Source organism: Thamnophis elegans, chromosome 7, assembly GCF_009769535.1.
Source record: "Thamnophis elegans isolate rThaEle1 chromosome 7, rThaEle1.pri, whole genome shotgun sequence".
Classification (NCBI taxonomy): Eukaryota; Metazoa; Chordata; class Lepidosauria; order Squamata; family Colubridae; genus Thamnophis; species Thamnophis elegans.
The window spans coordinates 79,087,509-79,111,076 of NC_045547.1; the positions used below are offsets into that span (position 1 = coordinate 79,087,509).

The window sequence follows — 23,568 nt, forward strand, 5'->3', positions numbered from 1 at the left end:
CCATTCATCCTTCTCTCCATCCTCTCAATCTCTCCTTCTCTCAATCTCTCCTTCTCTCTATCCATCCATTCATCTCTCAATCTCTCCCTCCCTCAATCCGTCCTTCTCTCCATCCGTCCACCCACCCACCCACTTCTCAATCTCTCAATCACTCCTTCCCTCTCTCTCTCCATTCATCCATCCCTAAATCCATCCATCCATCTAATATATAAAGCTAACCATTTATCCAAGAAAATTTGGGTGGTGAACCCAATAAAAATAAGACATTTCACTGACTAACAAAAAAAACCAGATAAAACCACACTGAAGTTCAGTAAAACACAAACCCACTAATTGCATGCACAACACAGCTCTCAAAAGTCACACATTTCCAATTGGTCTGTATTCATTTCAATGGAAAGTTCCCCGCTTCCCTTCCTTCTACCAAGACTTTATCAATACAAACACTTTTAATACCAGTATTAAATTCTTGATTTAATAGACCTTACTTTAGTGAGCTGGATGAAATGGGGGGGGGGGAAACTTTGGATACCAAATCCCCTTTTGGTATATTATGGAGCCACAAAATACATAAAACACTCTTATCTTATACATTATGTTCCCATTTTATACAGGTGCAAAATCTGATTTATCATTTCACATATATATATATATAGGTAAATAAGATTTGCTAACTCTCATTCAAATTTAATTGACATTCAGTATTAAGAGAATCCCCGCCACCATATTTATTGGTTCAAAGAGAACTTATTTTATTCGATATCAAATCAGGATTTCTCCATCAAAGGCTGTTATATCATATTAGGTCAAAATGCATTTTTTTTCCCCGTTACGGCTTACCATATTCTATACCAGTGATGGCTAACCTTTTTGTCATTGTATGCTAAAAGTGCGTGCATGCACGCGAAACAGCGTACCTGCACCCATAATGCAATGCACGTGTTACATCACCCCCGTGCGCCCCGCCTTCCGTGCTCCCTCAGACATGTCCCGCACCCTCTTTTGGGCCTAGTAGGCATCCTTGCAGCCTTCTGGGAGGGGGGGTACCACACACCCCATACTCCCCCCGCCCCCTGCATGCGCACACGACCCCCCGTGCATGCATCTCCTACATGCACGCCGCTCCCCACGCATGCGCGACAGAGACCTGAAAATCGGCTGGCCTGCGGGAGCTGCACGGGCATGCTCAGAGGAGGTGAGCTGGAGCAACTGCTTGTGCGCCCGCAGAGAGGGGTTTGCTTGCCAAATTTCTCCTTAATTCCAGGTTGCTTCTCTCCTTGATTAGTTTCCACCCATTGCTTCTTGTTCTACCCTCAAGTGCTTTGGAGAATAGTTTGACCCTCTCTTCTTTGTGGCAAGCCCTGAGATATTGGAAGGCTGTTATCATGTCTCCCCTAATCCTTCGAAATCGAAATTCCTGCAATTGTTCTTCGTATGTTTTGGCCTCCAGTCCCCTAATCATCTTTGTTGCTCTTCTCTGCACTCTTTCTAGAGTCTCCACATCTTTCCGTTATCTCTAGACAACCTGTATTTTAAAGTTAGGGGATTATCCAGACTATTTAGTTCTTTGATTCTTTTTTTTTTTTTTTTTTGTCAGAGAAGCTTCACCAGTGACATAAACTGTCAATTCATCTTACAATACAGACTACGAAAGGAGACTACGAAAGGAAGAATCTGTCCAGAATTTATCTGGGTAGAGCAGTTTCAATCTGCCTGTCAAACAGGATTAATATATATGCAAGGCAAAACATGAAGACTGATAACTGCACAAAAATGAGTGTTGACATTTGGAGGTGCAGATTTAGTATCAGCAATCAAAATGCAGGATAATAGAATAGGGAGTAGAATAAGGAATAGGAATAGAATTCGAATGAATAGAATAGAATTTGAATGAATGGAATGGAATAGAATAGGATAGGATAGGAATAGAATTCGAATGAATTGAATAGATTAGAAATAGAATTTGAATGAATGGAATGGAATGGAATAGGAATAGAATTTGAATGAATAGAATAGAAATAGAATTTGAATGAATGGAATGGAATAGGATAGAATAGGAATAGAATTCGAATGAATAGAATAGAATAGGAATAGAATTTGAATGAATAGAACAGAAATAGAATTTGAATGAATGGAATGGAATGGAATAGAATAGAATAAGGAATAGAATTTGAATGAATGGAATGGAATAAGGAATAGAATAGGAATAGAATTTGAATACAATAGAATACAATAGAATACAATAGAATACAATAGAATACAATAGAATACAATAGAAATAGAATAATGGAATGGAATGGAATGGAATAGAAGTAGAATTCGAATGAATGGAATGGAATAGAATAGAAATAGAATTTGAACGAATAGAATAGAGTAGAAATAGATTTTGAATGAATGGAATGGAATAGAATAGGAATAGAATTCGAATGAATAGAATAGAAATAGAATTAGAATGAATGGAATGGAATAGAAATAGAATTCGAATGAATAGAATAGAATAGGAATAAAATTCGAATGAATTGAATAAAATAGAAATAGAATTCGAATGAATGGAATAGAACAGAACGGAACAGAACAGAACATGAATATATAAAATATAGAACAAAACAGAACAGAACACAATAGGAGAATGGAAAGAAAATAGAATAGGGTAGGACAGGACAGGACAGGACAGAATAGAGAATAGAATGGAACAGAACAGAATTTATTGGCCAAATATAATTGGACACACAAGGAATTTGCCTCCACTGCTCAATCCAAGCAATAAATGATCAATCACGATCATAATCATAAGGTACAATCATAAATCATAAGACACAATAATTGATAAATCATAATATACCAATAGGTGAACATAGCAGGAAAGAAGAGCGCGGTGAGAAAAATAAGATGAGAAGGATGAGAAGATCACAAGGGCAAGAGCAATAATATCAAACATGGCCTCTGAAAATCTATTTAAATGAAGAAGTAAACATGGGCTGGCCGATACCATTTTACCAGTACAACCATTTTTAAAAGCCTGCGCCCACCAACATGAATCTTTCCTTACATTTACATCGAGTTTTGACACGCACCGTTCTTACATAATGTCAACTGAGCGGCGATTAAAAAAAACGAAACCAGCCAACGTTATTTTAACATGTAACGAGTCTATATATTCTGAATGGCAACCCAAAAAAAATTGTTAAGAAATGATTAATGTGCGACCCTGCGTGCGAATACTACCGCTCTCTTTTTTTTTTTTAAAGAGCTGTTTTGTAACAGAGGGCCACAAAGCAGAGAATGAGATGTTTCACATAAGTACTGACTGGTTTTGAAAAGGAAAAAGAGGCAGAGACGCAGAGATGGTTCTTTTCAAAGCCTCTTTCCTAAATGTGCGGTCATTTTAAGCTGGCAAAGGAGCGAAATTCTTGCCTTTGTTAGCGCGATGAATAGGAGACATCGCCAGAGTAGAAAAAGAGCTAAAGAAAAAGCGAAAAGTCGAGTCCACCAAGCATACACACACACACACACAAATCTAGCTGCACCTGTGGCCTGCGAAATCTACGGGCGTTTCCAATCGTTCTGGTGCAGTTGGCACATCTGGGCTGCTGTTTCTTTATTTACCGAGGAAGGAGATGATTTGCAGTCAGGGTTGAACTGTGCGCTCCTTGGTGCCGCTTTCTGAGCTTGGTGGTTTTCTTGCAGACGTTTCATTAACCAAACTAGGTACCATCACCAGTGCTAGTAAGGAGTGGGGTTTGTCCTCAATTTATATTCTAGTGGCTTGTCGAGTTTGGTAACGAAATGTCAGGAAGGAAACCGCCAAGCTGTCTGTCTGTCTGTCTATCTATCACTATCATCTAGCTCTCATCTATCATTCCATCTATCTATCTATCTATCTATCTATCTATCTATCTATCTATCTATCTATCTATCTATCTATATCTATCTATCATCTATCATCATTCCATCTGTCTGTCTGTCTATCTATCACTATCATCTATCTCTCATCTATCATTCTATCTATCTATCTATCTATCTATATCTATCTATCATCTATCATCATTCCATCTGTCTGTCTGTCTGTCTATCTATCACTATCATCTATCTCTCATCTATCATTCCATCTATCTATATATATATCTATCTTCTATCTATCTATCTATCTATCTATCTATCTATCTATCTATCTATCTATCATCTATCATCATTCCATCTGTCTGTCTATTTATCACTATCATCTATCTCTCATCTATCATTCCATCTATCTATCTATCTATCTATCTATCTATCTATCTATCTATCTATCTATCTATCTATCTATATCTATCATCTATCATCATTCCATCTGTCTGTCTGTCTATCTATCACTATCATCTATCTCTCATCTCTCATTCTATCTATCTATCTATCTATCTATCTATCTATCTATCTATCTATCTATCTCTCATCTCTCATTCCATCTATCTATCTATCTATCTTCTATCTATCTATCTTCTATCTATCTATCTATCTATCTATCTATCTATCTATCTATCTATCTATCTATCTATCTATCTCTATCTATCTATCTATCTATCTATCTATCTATCTATCTCTCATCTATCATCATTCCATCTGTCTGTCTGTCTGTCTGTCTATCTATCAACTATATATCTATCTCTATCATCTATCATCTATCTATTATTCCATCTATCTATTTATCTACCTACTTACCTACCATCTGTCTGTCTCTTATGGCTGCCCACTTCAAAGACTCTGGGTGGCTTATAACATATCAAAAATAAATACAATTAAAAACAATCAAAACATAATGGCAGAACGTAACAACACTGACAAAAAAAGTCATAACAATCAAAACTGGGACAGGGGTTCACAAAGAGACTAACCCCAGGTTCGGGAAGAGAGCCCTCATTTGTTTGTTCCTTCATTCATTCATTCCTTTCTTCATTCATTCCTTCCTTCCTTCATTCCTTCATCCACTCCTTCCGTCCTTCCTTCCTTCATTCATTCACTCCTTCTGTCCTTCCTTCCTTCCTTCATCCGAGACCCATGGTGGAGTAGTGGTTGGAATGCAGTATTGCAGGCTAACTCTGCCCACTGCCAGGAGTTCAATCCTGACCGGCTCAAGGTTGACTCACCTTCCATCCTTCCAAGGTCAGTAAAATGAGGATCCAGATTGTTGGGGGGCAAGAGGCCGACTCTATAAGGTGCTTAGAGAGGGTTGTAAAGCACTGCGAAGTGGTATATAGAAAGTCTAAATAGTAAGCTATTGTTATTCATTCATTCATTCATTCATTCATTCAATCAATCAATCAATCAAATTTCACTCACTTAATGACTCTGGGCTAAATAGAATTAAACCAATGCTTCCTCTTTCCCCACTTATTTTGGAAAGCAGGAGAAAGCAGGAAATGAGGATCGCTTGCCGAGTTTCTTCAAACTGCCCTTCACTAGGATTCATCAAATAAGTTCTCAGAATTGCTCCTTTTTCTAAACATTCATCCCATACCTATTAAAAATCATTCAACGAATCAGTATCGCTCAGGAGCTGAAATCCCGTAATCCAAAACTGGAGTCAGATACTATACGCGCATGAACGCAAGAATGCTATTGTTGAGAAAGAATTAAAGTATGTACAGTGGTACTTCACTACTCATAGTTCATTGATTTGGGGGGGGGGGGGGTGACGAGTACAAAAAATGATGTGTACCAAACAATTTTTTTCCCCAGAAGGAATAATATAGTGAGATACCGACAAGTTCTAACTTGTGCGTTGCGAGTACCAAACAAATGATAAGTAGCGGGACAAAAATTTTCACGTAAAAATGCACAGAGTACCAAATTCAATGAGTTTCAAAACAGTTGAATACCAAGATGCCACTGTATAAGACGACAATATGCCTGTGTTCTGACCCCCCTCGTCCCATGCCAACACACACTCTGAGCCAAAGATAAGTTACGGCATTTAATGAACAGACAGATAGGTCCTTGGCAGCAAACCGGCACAGACAAGCTTGGGCAGCAATCCAGCACAGATAAACCGTGGCAGCAATCCAGCCTGCCAAGCTCACAATAATATTCTCCGACATTAATTCCTGCGTTGACGTCTGCAAGAGGGCGTGTGCACAAGCAGTCCTTTTATAGTCTGGAGAGGAGCCTAATGACTACCAGCTGAGTGCAATTACCTCCTGTACTTGCGCAACTGTTACTGACGCCTATTAGCTCTTCTGTGCCGGGCATCGAGGAACAACTCACCGCTGACGTCAGGAACACACTCCCTTGTCTCCAACCTACTGGTCCAAGGCTCAGGCGCCTCCTGGTGGCCAACCAGCCTCTCTGCGCCCTGCTCGGAGTCGGAACCCTGTCCAGGGTCCTCCACATCCTCCAGAGCCAACTCATAGGGCCCCTCGCCGTCAGAGTCTGGTGGCAGCTCCAACGGCTCCTGCTGGGCCACAACAGCCTGTGATGGCTAACCTTTTTGTCGTTGTGTACTAAAGCGTGCATGAGCAAGATGGTGCACGCCTGTACACACACATCCATAATGTAATATGGGTATGACAGTCCCCGTGCCCCCCTGCACATGCGTTCCTCCCTGCGCCCCCTTGCACCTTGTGGTTCCCCTCCATGTCCCATTTTCAGCCTAGTAGGCCTCCCCGCAGCCTCCTGGGTTGCAGGGGGGACACTGCATCCCCATGCACTCCCACCCCGCCCCCTGCACCTGCATGCGCTCCACACACGCACATGCGCAACAAAGACCCAAAAATCAGCTGGCCGACAGGAGGCGTGCGCATGTGCAATGGAGCTGAGGTAGGGCGACGGCTCTGTGTGCTACCTGTGGCACATATGCCATAGGCTTGTCATCATGGAAATATGCTATCTCAACCATGCCAAAACACGAGAAGGGGTTATAGTGCTGAATTTCAACCATTCCTGCTTCCTTTTCTGCCTTGCAATCTCTAGCTTAAAGAGATTGCTGGTTTCACTGCCAAGACATATACAATAAAGCACACTATTAAGTCACGTCTACAAGCAAAAGTAAGAAGACTGCGCATAAATTGAAGTTATGATGACTTTAAAGTAATTCCTGCCTCAGTGGCCCATCAGATAATTTTCAAGGGGTTTCCTGATCTTAGAGTCAGAAAATTATCCTAGAATAATTACTCAGACTTTAATGAGAGAAAGGAGAGATGGGAAAGTCAGATATTAAGGAAATGACTTCACAGAAAATTGGTGATTCGCCAGAATCCTGCCAAGAGTTCTTTCTAATTTAATTTTCGACATGCCAACCGAGGTTTTCACAGTAAATATAAAATTATTTACATATTCCAGTTACTAGAGATCACCAAATAGGAGGTTATTTTGTCAAGGTGTTTTTCCTGCATATCACTCAGAAATAAGAGTGGAAAGCATTTAATGAAATTAATAAATAGTTTTTAAAAGTTTAATGATAAGTTCTGTCAAAGAAGGTAATTAACAAACGGAATGCCCGAAGTAAAGGTCGTCCTTGACTTACAACTTTTCATTTAGTGACGGTTTGAAGTTACAACAGCGCTGAATAAAGCGACTCATGGCCGCTTTCCACACTTGCAACCCCACGGTCACATGATCAAAATCCAGGCACTTGGCACCTGACTCATATTTACGACGGTTGCAGTTGTAAACGGGGTGATGTGAGCTAACCATGACATTGGCTGACTGGGATTCTCTGCAGAGATTCAAGCATCCGGTTCCAAAATTAATCTCTTACTTTCCACCAACTAACCTTTACAATAATCCGCAGGATCTTCTTGCTCTTCATCATCGGATCCCAGAATTTCTTCCTCCGGTTCTGGCGGCGTCGGTTCCGGCAACGGTGGTGGAGGCGGCGGAGGAGGCGGCGGCGGTGCAGAGGGAACTTTTTGTTGAGGCTCTGGCCTACAAAGGAAACACAGGTATATATGGATTACATCAGTGGTGGGATTCAGCCGGTTCGCACCTATTCGGGGGAACCGGTTGTTAACTTTCTAAGCAGTTCCGAGAACCGACAGTTGGAAGAAATCTCCTTTTATTTTTTTTCCACTTTACAGGGCTAATCCCGCAAGGAAGGCAGGAAGGAAACATTCTGGTGTTGTTTCTAGCCTCATCTCTATTGCCTGCTTACAGAAACTGCCTCTCCGTTAAACCTTATTACATTGTAACACCTAAGGCGAAGCAGCGCCCATCGGTGTGAGTGACGTTGAGTTGGCCACGCCCACATGGTCACATGACCACCGAGCCCTGCCTACGCAGCTGGTCATTAGGGCAGAGAACCGGTTGTTAAATTATTTGAATCCCACCACTGGCTCACATCCTATTTGGCAGTTGCCTGTATAAGAGGAGGAGAGACAGGTACCTCTGTCTCTATACCAAACGAATGGCCCACTGGGATCCCCATATCAAAACAACTTCCCTTATGTGCGGCCGGAAACTGAAAATAACATTTAACACAGCGCACTACTTGAGCAAAATGGTTCAGTTCAGATCGGCATATGTGGGACTGATTGGGATAGATGAGGGGTGTCAAACCTGATTTCATTGAGGGCCACATCAGGGTTGTGTTTGACCTTGGGGGGCCGGTGTGTGTATAGCCAGGGTTGGCATGGCCAGGTCGATGTCACTCATTGAGGCTCTGTTTTTGGCGGTGCCGGCCTTCTGCAGCTCCCTGCCAGTGAAAACGGAGCCCATAAGGGCCACATGCGGCTCTCCCGAGCTCCGTTTTCACTGTTAGAGGACTACAGGAGGTCGTTGCAGCATACAACAGAGCCCGGGAAGGTTGTGTGTGGCCATCCCAAATTCCATTCTCTGGAAGAGGCACCATGGGCTAGTCCTTTGCTGTTTCCAAGACACACCCACGGGCCAGATCTAAGCGCCCTGTGGCCCACAGACTTTGAGTTTGACACCCCTGGGGTAGATTGTAGAGGTGATACCAGAAATGGGTTGCTCCCGGTTCGGCCCGGTTCAGCCAAACTGGTAATGGTATTTTGGCCTGGGTCACAGAACCCGCAGCGATCCAGGCTGGCCACACCCCCAAACCGGTTCCCTGGTCGCTGCTGCCGTTGCCAGCATATTGTTTAGTAGTGCGTGTGCACAGTTCACTGTAAATTGTTCTGCGCATGCGTGAAGAACAATTTATATAGAACTGTGCACATTTGCGCACGAAGGAAATGCGCCCGTGCAAAGCGCCTGTGACGCAAACCGATAGTAAAACCGGAAGCAACCCATCTCTGGGTGATACCGAAATATAATTTGATCACATTTTATTTCTCTACATATTAAATTATTGTACATTATTCCAATTTCATTTAAAACTATTTTATTCCCATTTCATTTCAAATCGTATTTTATTCCAATTTCATTTTCAATTGTATTTTGTCCAATTCCATTTTAAATTGCATTTTATCAGATTTCAGTAATAATTTCTGTCTGGAACTCTGCCCTTTGATAAGACCCAAAGTCCATGAAGTAATCTATGAAGTAAACTAACTAACTACGAATATATGTATATTCAGAAGCTACAGCGCCTGAACAAATTTCCAAGTCTTTTCTGGGCTTTTCATTCAAACGTTTTTTATGAAAGAGGATAATTGATTCTGCGTGGGCTGCAGAAATGAATCTGAAAATGTTATGGAACACGGCAAGAATTTTAGAAAAGAAAACAACAGCAGGCTGGTACATAGGATTTAAAGCACAGACATAAAATCAGATTAAAAGATGGGAGAAACCCACTAGCTCTGTTCCTGACCTAATCAGTATAAACTACCACCTTTTGAATATTTTATTATTATTATTTCAAGAATGGAATGGACTGGATTAGAGAAGGAATGGAATGAAATGGAATAGAATATAGAATGGAATAGAATAGAAAATAGAGAATGGAATGGAATGGAATAGAATAGAATAGAAAAGAAAATAGAGAATGGAATAGAATAGAATAGAATAGAAAATATGGAATGGAATGGAATAGAATAGAGAATAGAGAATGGAATGGAATAGAAAATATGGAATGGAATGGAATAGAATAGAATAGAAAAGAAAATAGAGAATGGAATGGAATAGAGAAGGAATGGAATGAAATGGAATAGAATATAGAATGGAATAGAATAGAATAGAATAGAAAAGAATAGAATAGAAAATATGGAATGGAATGGAATGGAATAGAATAGAGAATAGAGAATGGAATGGAATAGAAAATATGGAATGGAATGGAATAGAATAGAAAAGAAAATAGAGAATGGAATGGAATAGAGAAGGAATGGAATGAAATGGAATAGAATATGGAATGGAATGGAATAGAAAAAATGGAATGGAATAGAATAGAGAAGGAATGGAATGGAATACAAAATATGGAATGGAATGGAATAGAATAGAATAGAAAAGAAAATAGAGAATGGAATGGAATAGAGCAGTGTTTTTCAACCACTGTGCCGCGGCACACTAGTGTGCCGTGACATAGTATAAGGTGTGCCGTGGGAAAATTACTTTATATATAGTCAATATAGGCACAGAGTTAAATTTTTTTAACATTTTCTAATGGTGGTGTGCCTCGTGATTTTTTTCATGAAAAAGTGTGCCTTTGCACAAAAAAGGTTGAAAAACACTGGAATAGAGAAGGAATGGAATGAAATGGAATAGAATATGGAATGGAATAGAATAGAATAGAAAAATGGAATGGAATGGAATAGAATAGAGAAGGAATGGAATGGAATAGAATAGAATAGAGGAACAGGAATTGAATGGAATATGGCAGTGATGGCGAACCTTTTTCGCCTCGGATGCCAAAAGCACCCGTTATGCCCATCCCCATAATTTAATGCCCGCCCGTGCCTTGCCCCCTGCACCCCCCTTGTTGCCCCGTGTATGCCCGCAAGGCTTTCTTGGAGCCTGGGGAGGGCGGAAATGCTTTCCCCCCCCCCCAAAGGACCTCCAGAGGCGGGAAATGGCCCTTTTTCCAACTTCCGTTGGGCCCGGTCGGTCCGTTTTTCGCCCTCCCCAGGCTCCAGAGGCTTTCTAGAAGCCCGGGGAGGGCGAAGAACGGCCCAATATGCAGACTGGAAGTTTGAAAACGGTTTGTGCGTTGGCCCGTTTTTCATCCTCCGAAGGGCGAAAAACGGCCAAAAATCAAGGCTGAAAATCAGTGCCCAGCGTGTGCATGTTTGCTAGAGCTCACAGGGCAATGTCTCACGTGCCCTCATCAGTTCGCCATCATGGGAATATGGCATGGCATAGAACAGAACAAAACAGGCTTTTTATTGTGCAATTGGACATATAAGGAATTTGTCTCCGGCGCAATTTACAAACAACCGAGTGATAAATGGTAAATCATATTTTGTCCCAATAACGTCCTTCTTCAGCCCTTCCTTCAGGAAGCTCACCTTTTCTCATTCTCCATTAGCATCTTGCTTCAGTATGAAAAGGGCTCACGGAGTGGAAACGATAAGTAACCCTTATCAATCTATGAAAAAGCGGAATCTGAAGGCTAAAGCAGACCAACGAAGAAGAGAACACAGCCTTAGGATAAGCAACGGAGACATCGGTGGAGGCCATTCACAAAACCTCGTCATCTATGAATTATTAGATGAAAAACCGGTCCCGGCATTTCAGCAGCAACCTGGTTTATAAAAACTCACTGCTGCAACGACTTAGCAGATAGCTCAAATAGGCACAGTTTTTAATCGTTTGGCTTAATCTACAGGTCGTCCTTACAAAGAGTTCATTTAGCGACCGTCCCAAGTTACAATGCTACTGAAAAAAAGTGACTTATTGTTGTGGCCTGCCAGTGGCCAGCGGAGTTGGCAGCAGATTCGGACAGTGAGGAGGGTTGGGGAGGAACATGGGCCAGTCCTGGAGTCTGGGGAAAGCTCGGACGAGGGCTCTGTGTCGGAGGCAGAGATGGGGCCAGAGCCATAGGCCAGTTATCAGCTGCCTCCGGAGTCAGAGATCAGTGGGGCAGAAGAACAGCTGGAGCCTGTTCCCCGTGTGTGCATGCGCAGAGTTGCCAGACGAAGGGAACAGCTAAAGAACAGGGATCGACGTGGGAGTGGATGATGAATGGCCCCTCCCAGAGGAAATAAAAGAGGAGCGAAAGGGGAGTGGAGTTTGCAGGAGGCCATTAGTTCGCTTCATTGGTTCGTGACTCTCCGAGACTCCTTGCCATATTTTGCAGATATCGGGCTGGCAGCTCTCCAAACCAGATAAGGTCTGTGACCGTAAATCCTCCCTTGAAAGACTTTGCTGGATGTGAAGGAGCAGAATTCACAGTCAATTAATACAAGGGGCCAGGATTTTGCTTCATGCGCTTGGGAAGCCTAGCTCAGAACACTTATGTTCATTTTTCACACTTACGACCAATGCAGCCATGTGATCAAAACTCAGACACTTGACAACTGACTCATAGTTACGACGGTTGCCAGGACACGGGGTCAGGTGATCACCTCTTGAGACCAAGGTCGATGGGGAAGCCAGATTCACTCAACACAACGGTATTGCTAACTTAATTCCTGCAACGATTCACTTAACAACAGTGGCAAGGGCAAGGTCGTAAAACGGGACAAAAACCCAAGGGCCTGGCTTAGCAGCTGTGGGCTCAATTGTGGCCGTAACGCGAGGACTACCTGTAATTGACCCCGTGAATTTATCTTTCAAGCATGTTTCAGATTTTTGAGCAGCAAAAGGTAACCCTCATTTTTTTCCCTTCCTCTCTGCACACACAAAAAAAGAGCAATATCAAAAAAAAATTTAAAATGGAACTTACATTTTTCTACTATGCTGCAGCGTTACTATGGCAACTGGCTTAGATGTCTATTCATATCTCCAAGTGCCAGTGACAACTTTAGGTACAGTAAATGAAGCATCTTTCAGCCCAAAAAGCTTCCTTAAAAACGCTTCTAAATCAAGGTGCAGCTTAAGCTGACGTTTTGCAGCTAGAAAAATAAATCAGCTTATTTTAAATGTACATCCATTTAGTTTGCTGCGGGGACACACACTAACGCAACACCAAGATTTTTCCTGAAATATCTGGCATCGTTATCCTCTTGTTGAAAATAAAGGTTCCCCTTGCACATATGCGGTAGTCATTCCGGACTCTAGGGGGCGGTGTTCATCTCTGTTTCAAAGCCGAAGAGCCAGCGCTGTCCGAAGACGTCGCCGTGGTCATGTGTCTGGCATGATTAAACACCGAAGGCGCATGGAACGCTGTTCCCTTCCCACCAAAGGTGGTTCCTATTTTTCTACTTGCATTTTTTACGTGCTTTCGAACTGCTAGGTTGGCAGAAGCTGAGACAAGTTAACGGGAGCTCGCTCCGTTAAGCGACACTAGGGATTCGAACCACCGAACTGCCGACCTTTCTGATCGACGAGCTCGGCGTCTTAGCCACTAAGCCACCTTTTACTGAAAATAAGCTGAAGTGTTAACTGCCATGTGCAAATAAAATTGCAACAACATACAAAACTCTTCGGGTTAATATAATACAGCGCAATGTAAATATTTTTATTTAGATACTTTATTCATAATATATTTTGGTAAGACCACACTTGGAAATTGCATCCAGTTTTGGTCGTCGTGATGTAAAGAAGATGTTGAGATGCTAGAAAGAGAGCAAGGAAGAGCTACAAAGATGATTAGGGGACTGGAGGTTAAAATATATGAAGAACAGTTGCAGGAATAAGGTATATCTTATTTAATAAAAAGGGGTGACATGATGGCAGTCCTCCAATATTTGAGGGGCTGCCCCCAAAGAAGATGGGGGGGGTCAATCTATTCTCCAAAGCACCCGAGGGAAGGACAAGAAGCAATGGGTGGAAACTAATCAAGGAGAGAAGCAAGCGAGAATGAGAAGTGCAATCCCGCATTTATTACTTTATATTCAAGGTGGAGAATATTCAAAATATTTCTTTTTGCCTCTATTTTCCCCACAACAACAGCCCTGTGAGGTGGATGAGACTGAGAGATAATTACTAGCCTAATATCACACAGCTGGATTTCATGGCTAAGGCAGGACTAGAACTCACAGTCTCCTGGTGATTGACCTAAAAATCAGTCAGTTGGTTTTCATGACTAATATGGAACTAGAACTCACAGTCTCCTGGTGATTGGCCCAAAGTCACCCCTCTGTCTTTTGTGCCTAAGGCGGGACTAGAGCTCACAGTCTCCTGGTGATTGGCCCAAAGTCACCCCTCTGTCTTTTGTGCCTAAGGCGGGACTAGAGCTCACAGTCTCCTGGTGATTGGCCCAAAGTCACCCTTGTCTTTTGTGCCTAAGGCGGGTCTAGAACTCACAGTCTCCTGGTGATTGGCCCAAAGTTACCCCTCCGTCTTTTGTGCCTAAGGCGGGAATAGAGCTCACAGTCTACTGGTGATTGGCTCAAAGTCACCCCTCTGTCTTTTGTGCCTAAGGCGGGACTAGGGCTCACAGTCTCCTGGTGATTGGCCCAAAGTCACCCCTCTGTCTTTTGTGCCTAAGGCGGGACTAGGTCTCACAATCTCCTGGTGATTGGCCCAAAGTCACCCATCTGTCTTTTGTGCCTAAGGCGGGACTAGGGCTCACAATCTCCTGGTGATTGGCCCAAAGTCACCTCTCTGTCTTTCGTGCCTAAGGCGGGACTAGAACTCACAATCTCCTGATTTCTAGGCCACGACCTCAACTGGTACACCACACTGGTGCGCGCGCACACTCTCTGTCATCCTTTAGAAAGTTATTAATATAAAACCTGTGTTAAAAATAAAGACAAGTGCTGAGGGTAATTAAGTAATTAATTAGGAAGCGGGAAACATCTCACTGTATCTTAACGCCATAGCAAGATGTTAAGAGAAAGTCCTTATTTCCCTGTTCTAAAGTAGGACAAGTTAGGAGGACCTAAGCGACATATTTCAGATCCTATATCATGCTATTTCACAAAGGTGTGTTCAAAACTGAAAGTTGCAAAAGACAAACCACACTCAAGAGCCAAACAACACATTAAACAACTCGAATTGACCCGGAGGAACAAAATATGCAATCAGGGCAGGCACCGACAAAACCTCTCCTCTGAGTAATCCCTAAGTAATTTTATTAGCTGCAACCCCCATCGCCTCTGGTTTCCAGTTCCAACATGCTAACTCTACAAGACATGGTGCTTCTAAAGCAAAGAAAATCAGCTTGGGGGGGGGGGGGGGAAATGAGGGAAAGAGAAAACCATCGAGCAAACCCAACCAATATTTTTTTTGTCTCCTGCAAAATATCTACACTTCCCTGCAGCTTCATTTTGCACCAATGAAATTGAGATTTACTAATAAAGGAGAATATTTATTAGTAAATTGAGATTTACTAATAAAGGAGAATGATAAAGCCGAGGGTTGGAATGAGGGGGGTCCCTTGATGCCCTCTCAGCTTGCTGGTTTTCTTGCAAACGTTTCATAACCATACTAGGTAACATCATCAGTGTTGGAAAGAGAAAGTTAATAAGAAAGGAAGGAAGGGAGGGAGGGAGGGAGGAAGGGAGGGTTAGCAATAGCACTCAGACTTTTACTTATACGCCACTTCACAGTACTTTACAACCCTCTCTAAGCCGTTACAGAGTCAGCTTATGACCTTTACAATCTGGGTCCTCATTTTATGGACCTTGGAAGGATGGATGGCTAAGTCAACTTTGAGTCAGTGAAAATTGAATTCCTGGCCACCAGGAAGGAGAATGAGAAAGTTAAAAAGGGAGGGAGGGAGGAAGGGAAGGAAGGAGGGAAGGAAGGAAAGAATAGCAATAGCAATAGCACTTAGACTTATATACCGCTACTCGGTGCTTTACAGCCGTCTCTAAGCAGTTTATAGAGTCAGCCTGTTGTCCTCAATTATCTGGGTCCCCTTTTTACCGACCTCGGAAGGATGGAAGGCTGTGTCAGCCTTGAGCCAAACAGAATCGAACCGCGGACAGTTGGCGGAATTAGCCTGCAATACCGCATTCTAACCACTGCGCCCCCAACGGCTCCTTTAAATACAATTTAAAGGAAGCTCTGGCTAATGACTGTAGATCTTATGCAGCAGTTCGTATGGCCGGTGTAACCTAATTCTTAGCAGGACAACCTGTTATACCCCCAAGGGGGAAAAAATAAATAAATACCAAAGTGAACAAAGGATTTTTGACCTTTTCCCAGTGTTTCACAGTTGTTCCTTCCTGGAGATCTCTTTTATTTGTGTCTATAAAGTATCTCCCAGGTCATTGACCAAATTATGACCTCAAAGAACTTATTTGTTCTCAAATGCATCTTCAAAACCTTCGGATGGAATTGGATAAAAGAGACAGGAGGCCTTATCCTGCTTAAAACCTGTATTCCCCCCACGGCTTAATATCTGATTAATGAATCATGTCACCAAACAAACAGGACTGAGATATTCTGGCTTATAATATTTCCAGAAATGTTGGGGGGAAAAACCATGGAGGAGAAAAAGAAAAAAAAATCAATTATTTTCAGATGGGAATCGAGGGAGGGGGGGACGTTAAAGAGAAATTTAAATACAGCCAATAGGGCAGCGATGGAGAACCTTTTTTGGCTCGCGTGCCATAAGTGGGGGGAGAGCAGGGGGGGGTCGTGTGCGGGCGTGCTGCACCCATAATGCAATGTGTGACACACACATCCCCAGTGCGCATGCGCACACTACAGGCGCTCCCCTCCCATTTTTTACATTCTTTTTTCGCCCTCCCCAGGCTCCAGAGGCTTTATAGGAGCCTGGGGAGGGCGAAAACAGCCTCCCCCCCGGACGCCCTCCGGAGGCTTCAGGGACCTTCAGGAGGCTTCTCTGAAACCTCCGAAGCAGTCAAAACGACCCTCCGAGCAAACTGGAAGTGACTTCCAGTTTGCTCGGCGGGCCGTTTAAGCGCTCCGAAGCCTTCAGGAACCTTCCGGAGGCTTCGGGAGCAGTCAAAATGACCCTCCAAATTTCTGGTTTGCTCAGAGGTCGTTTTGAGCTCTCCGAAGGTTTCAGGGACCTTCAGGAGGCTTGTCTGAAGCCTCTGGAGCAGTCAAAACGACCCTCCGAGCAAACTGGAAGTCTGTTCCTGAACTTCCGGTTTGCCCATAGGGCCGATTTTTTGCGCTCCGGAGGCTTCACGGAAGCTCATGAAGCCTCTGAATGGCCTCGGGGGGGGGGGGGGCAGGGGAGGCTCCTTTCACCCTCCCAGGCTCCTATAAAGCCTCTGGAGCCTGGGGAGGGTGAAAAATGGCTTTAAAAAAGGGTGAACTCAGCTGGCCAGCGCACGCATGCGCAGGGCAGCACGTTGCGTACCCTGACAAATGGCGCCACGTTCTACCTGTGGCGCGCGTGCCATAGATTCGCCATCACTGCAAAAGGGTCTCTTATACTGTATTCTCCTAAATTCACTCTGTGATTTTAAGGTCATGAATTGCAATTTGTATATTTTCATTCATGCACGCAATTATTCTTGTTTGCTATATTTAGTGATTGTAAAATTGCAATTTATTTAGACAGTATAAGCGCGGTTACTAATTGGGTTAAAATATGGTTGCAACTTTATTTTGGCATTTGGTTGTGTTTTGCTGTCCATCAAGGCCTGTATTAAATCTCCTGACAGCTCGATTAACATAAAAACAGAACAACACACATCCCAAACTTGGCACTGACAGGTTCAGAAGCAAAATTTTCTCCTTCTTGAATTAGAATTATATTACGCTGCTTATTCTAAGGGGACAAAACTTTATAATGCTCTTAACATTCCCCATGTAAATTTGGCTGTTACAAATCAATGTAAAACTTTGGGGTATAAATGGTAGCAGTATACGAGCACTGCACAGGGACGTGGTGGCTCAGTGGCTAAGACGCTGAGCTTGTCGATCAGAAAGGTCGGCAGTCCAGCGGTTCGAATCCCTAGCGCTGCGTAACGGAGTGAGCTCCCGTTACTTGTCCCAGCTTCCGCTAACCTAGCAATTCGAAAGCACGTAAAAAATGAAAGTAGAAAAATAGGAGCCACCTTTGGTGGGAAGGGAACAGCGTTCCGTGCGCCTTTGGCATTGAGTCATGCCGGCCACATGACCACGGAGACATCTTCGGACAGGGCTGGCTCTTTGGCTTTGAAAGGGAGATGAGCACCGTCCCCTAGAGTCAGGAACGACTAGCACATACGTCCGAGTGGAACCTTCACCTTGACCTATATGAGCACTGGAGGGTTTTAAAAAGTCCTTCCCAAATTGGTGTGTGTGTTTTTTTAATCCTCTAGAGGAGAAAAAGCAAGGACAAAAAATGTATTTATTTTTCCCCGGGCTCTTAACTGGGTTGGATTTTTGATTCCTTATTGGTTTAGGGAAGGGGTGTAAAATTTGATTTCATTGAGGGGCTGCATCAAGGTTGTGTTTGACCTTGGAGTGCCATGGGGGCATGGCTGGGGGTGGGCATGACACAGGACTCATCTCGGGGGCACCTGTGGTGGGTTAGGGTTAGTTAGCAACTTCCCTAAGACCCTCCTTCACTCTCACTATAATCTCCTTCCTTCCTTTTCCTTCCCTCTTCCTTCTCCTTTCTTCTCCCTTTCCCTCTTATTTTTCCTTCCTTGCTCTCTTCCCATCTTCCCTTCTTTTTCTTTCTTCTTTCCTCATTCCCTTTCTCCTTTCCTTTGCTGTTTCCAGACAGGCCTCGCGGGCCAAATCTAAGCACCCCACGGGCCAAATCCGGCCCGCGGGCCTTGTGTTTGTCATCCCTTAGAAGGAGCAAGGTTTCTTATGTGAGATACGTAACATATATAAGTGGATCTCTCTCTCACACACACACACACAAACACACACACACACACATATTGTGTAATTTCTAGAGGAGCCTTTAGGGACAGCTGAACATTGCACAGGTTGTTCACCTATATAAAGTCAAATCCTCATGTGGTCAATTCCACCTGAAACCAGCTGGATTTCGGTCTGCCTTTATTTTATTTTATTATTTTTATTGTTATTTTTCGGGATCCACTTCCTTGGGGGAAAGTAAGTTTTAAATTAAGGGTTGTTTCTCCCTTTGGATGAATGTGTTAATTAGCACTTCTGAGCAAAAAGCAGAGGATGATGCCATTTTCAATAACGCAACCGGTAATATAGTTTTATTATATTGTACTCAGAAAATTTCAACTCCCTTCACTTCCCCCAGTGTCCTGTCTATTAAGCAGCTCACAACTGAGGATGATAGGTTTATGGATAACCAGCAGGAAAAAAAAATTGAAAACAAAATTATGATATACTGTGTTTCCCCGAAATTACGACATGTCCTGATAATAAGGCCATGGCATATTTTTCCTCTGGGCAAAAATATACGCCCTCCCCCAATAATAAGCCCCCTGGACACCCCCCCCCTCCAGCCAGGCAGCGCGCCACTCACCAACCTAGCGATATCCCGAAGGCGCAAAGCCGCAGGGGCTGGAGGGAGGGGGGCAAAGGCGCTCACATTACTTGATGCCTTTGGGATACCACTAGGTTGGTGGGTAGCATTGTGCCCAGCTGGAGCTGGGGGTTGCCGGGCAGCTGGTCTCACGAGCAGCCGTCCGGCAATGCCCCTTTCCAGCCAGGTAGAGCGCCACTCACCGACCTAGTAATATCCCAAAGGCGCTAAACTGCATCCAGCTCGCGTGCCTCCCAGAACGATATAAGGTCTTCTGCTTGAGCAGAGGGTTGGACTAGATGACCTCCAAGGTCCCTCCCAACACTGTTATTCTGTTAAACCAAGCATTTCACAAAACAAATTAAGGATTTCCTTTGTTGTTGCCTGCAGTTGTTGGTTTTTTTTATTACTGAACGCTATTAAATGCATCTTAATTACAATATCAGCTCAGGGGAACTTTTTAATTTTGTAAACGGGAATAATAATATAGAAAAGTGGGATTTTAAAAAAAAAACCACTGCAAAGAATTGTTATACTGGATGGAGAGGTATAGAAAAAGAAGCAATTGTTTTTAAGCGCAAGCAATGAACACCAAAAGCCACGCTTTCCTGAAACTGTCTTCAAAACAAATGTTTTAAGCGATAGTACAAAGAAGTTAATAAACACACAGTAAAAGGGAATATTGTTATCTGTAAAGAGCCAGAGTCACTTGGAGAGTGAGGGGGATGAAATCTAAATTGGATGGGTTGGTGGATGTGTGGATGTGGATGGATGGATGGAAGGATGGATGGATGGACGGGTGGGTGGGTGGGTGAGTGAGTGGGTGAGCAGATGGATGGACGGACGGACGGACGGACGGACGGATGGATGGGTATGTATCAAATAGGTGGGGAAAACTGGAAGCTTTCAGATTTGGGTTAATGTCAGGGTTCCAAATAGCATCCTCAAACAAATAACACTCCAAGGCTAGGAGTTCCTCAAAGTCGCTATTTATTAAGAGAGCCATGTTGGCACATCTGGGAAAACCCGAATCTGAAAGCTTCCAGTTTTCCCCACCCAGTCGAAAGTTCAAGATCTTGCCCCCACACCCACAAGTCCATCACGTGGTCCAATCTTCCACTGCCGCGAAGACAGATTCCTCCCATCCAGATCCGGCCAGGTGCAGAGACAAAGATGACCTTGGCTTTCTAAGAAGAATGTTGTTATGGCTACCTATCAGCAAACTCCGTATAATTCCCCCCCCCCTCCCATTTTCCCACAGTAGAAAGTGTGGCAGGCCTGAAGTCTAAAAAAAGAAAAGATGGCTTGCAAGCATGATTGTAGGTTTCGAGTTCGAGTTTCGAGTTTCATTTTATTTATATGCCGCCCTATTCCCGGCAGGACTCAGGGCGGCGCACAAACCCAAGGAGGGGAAGGGAAAAACACAAAAACTACAAAAGTACAGGGCACTTAAAAAAACCAACAGCCACACGATTCGAGAGGGGAAGGGAACTCATCGACCCCAGGCCTGCTGACACAGCCAGGTTTTAACGGCTTTTCAGAAGGCCTGGAGAGAGGTGAGGGTCCGAATCTCTGTGGGGAGTTCGTTCCAAAGGGCCGGAGCCGCCACAGAGAAGGCCCTCCCCTGGGTGGATGGGCAGATGGATGGATGGATGGATGGACGGATGGATGGATGAATGGACTTGTGCATGAATGGATCAACAGAGCATATAAACACAGTTTGGTTAAATCTTACAATGACTGATTATCATATCTATGCTCTTGTGGGTATTTCCTCCTGGAAATGTATCTTAAACCTATTTTAAAAATGCAAAAGCAGTCACTTATTCCATCAGACAGATGAATCCAAAATAACATTCCTCTTATGTCCAATGATTTCTCTTATAACAGATTAATAAGGGGGAGGAAGTTTTTTTGTTTAAATTTAAAACTTCACTGAGGATGACGGAGTCTTAAGCATTATGAAAAATCTACTGTACCTGTTTTTTCTAGCTCGAAAGTAGTACATCTAATTCTGATGTACAGTTAACAGGTGGTTTTAGCAATAAGGAATGCCCAGACAGAAAACTACCTTGTTAATGTCGAGAGATGCACACACATATCATTCCGTAAAACATTACAAAGGCGGGCTTGTTAAAATATTCAGCATTTTCATTGATCACCCAAAGAGGGGAAGCGCATCTGTAGGTGAATTTCTGCTTATCATTCACGAAGCAAAGAACATTTCTGAATAATGAGAGCGCCCTGCCATTTGCCAGGCTTGCAAACTGCCTCTTCAAATATTTGGCTTAAAAAGTCCTCCAGGCTGTGTTCCAGAGAGAAATTAAGCATTCTTTTGAAAATGTTCTCGCTTGTTTTCATATATGGCACAGATTCACTTCTTTTACCTTTTTTCACCCTGCAGGAAAGAAAAACCCAGAATGTGGCTGGTATCGGCTTTGCCACTTAATTTTTTTTTAAAGGGGGGGGGGGGGGGTCTTCCAATTGGACATTAAAACTAGGCGATAAGGAGATAAAAAATAAGGAGATAATCTCTTTGTAGTAAACACAAGACTCTCTAGTAATTCCTTACAACAACATGTAATTCTATATTTTGGCACAGAGTAATTTTGCTTTTATCTCTGTGTATCTTTTTATGCATCTTTCTGCATCTTCCATCTTTATGTATTTTTTTAAGAAAATAAACTTATCCTGCAATATCTGTTCATATATATTATTGCTATATATTGAACTGTTGACTTGTCCTTTCACGTAAATTTAAATTTAAGGCAGAATTCCAATTCTCTGCTACTGGTGAATTAATATAAATTAATTCTCAAAGAATGTATTTTATCTGTTCTAGAGGTGAGGCCAACTGGATTCCAAAAATAGCGGGTTAATTTACTTCAGGATTATTTTGAGAGAAATTTCAAAATAATCCTGAGATAAATTAAGCCACTTTTTTTTTTCCAAATAAAGCCTGATTTCTCTACGATGTCCATTCCAATAGGTTTCTGCTGTATTTGCTGTTAATTATGTTTTCTTAAAGATCTGCCTTTAAAAACACATAAGGTTAACAATAAAATAAAATAAGTTATTTATTTATGAATAATAATTTATTAATAAATAATTGAGGAATTCAAGGGGATTATACTCTGAAGAGGAAAGCTATGGCAAATCTAGACAGCATTCTAAAAAGCAGAGACATCACCCTGCCAACAAAAGTGTTTCTAGTCAAGGCTGTGGTTTTCCCAGTTGCAATGGATGGCTGTGAAGGTTGGACCATAAGGAAGGTTGAGCGTCAAAGAATGGAGGCCTTTGAACTCTGGTGCTGGAGAAGAAGACTCCTGCATTGAGTCCCTTGGACTGCAAGGCCATCCAACCAGTCAGTCCTACAGGAGATCCACCCTGGCTGCTCTTTAGAAGGCCAGATCCCGAAGAGGAAACTCAAATCCTTTGGCCACCTAATGAGAAGGAAGGACTCCCTGGAGAAGAGCCTCATGCTGGGAACGATGGAGGGCAAAAGAAGAAGGGGACGACGGAGAAGGAGGTGGCTGGATGGAGTCACCAAAGCAGTCGGCGTGAGCTTAAATGGACTCCAGAGGATGGTAGAGGACAGGAAGGCCTGGAGGAACATTGTCCGTGAGGTTGTGATGGGTCGGACACAACTTCGCAACTAATAACAACAACAATACTCTGGAGAGTCAAAATACTGTTGCATCTATTCTAGACAAAATTGCAAGATCTTCCTAGTAGATTATGAACCAAAAAAAAATTAAAATTAAAATAAAATTCATGAAAAACCTATCTGGTTTTCCTTTGTTTGTTTTATCAGAAAGAAAAAAAAAACATCTGGTAGATATCGCTGAACGAATTGGGCTGTTAATATGTTTCGTGCCGTATGCTCTGGTTCTCTCCGCAACCGTTCGTATCAGGAAAAACGACAATCGCTGAGAAAATTCGAACGCCTTTTCTTTGTAGGGCCTTTCATCCAAATTTTGAATGATTCTATTTCAAACAAAAGCAAAAAAAAACTTCTGGAAACCCGATGACAGATATGGCCAGTTTTAAAGGTTTAACAGCTTAGAAATATACTTATTCTTGATCAGACATGCAGAGAGACTTAGATTTTTCCCTTTTAAAAAATGTTGCTTATTCTATTCTCATTCAGAATCCACTGAGTAGCAGTCTCTTGTGTTTTCATCTAAGCTTTGCTTACAAATCACTTAAACTGCCTATATTATTTA

The 23,568-nt window shown here is 42.7% G+C and overlaps 1 protein-coding gene across 3 annotated transcripts in view; it reads right to left on the reverse strand.

Annotated features, from left to right (window-relative positions):
• SRPK2 (SRSF protein kinase 2) overlaps nt 1-23,568 on the reverse strand; it is a 108,748-nt gene that overhangs the window by 35,847 nt on the left and 49,333 nt on the right. For all 3 annotated transcript variants that reach the window (XM_032221914.1, XM_032221915.1, XM_032221913.1), the window contains exon 3: nt 7,748-7,899. In XM_032221914.1, coding sequence (XP_032077805.1) covers nt 7,748-7,899 — 152 coding nt within the window. The remainder of the gene's footprint in view (nt 1-7,747; nt 7,900-23,568) is intronic.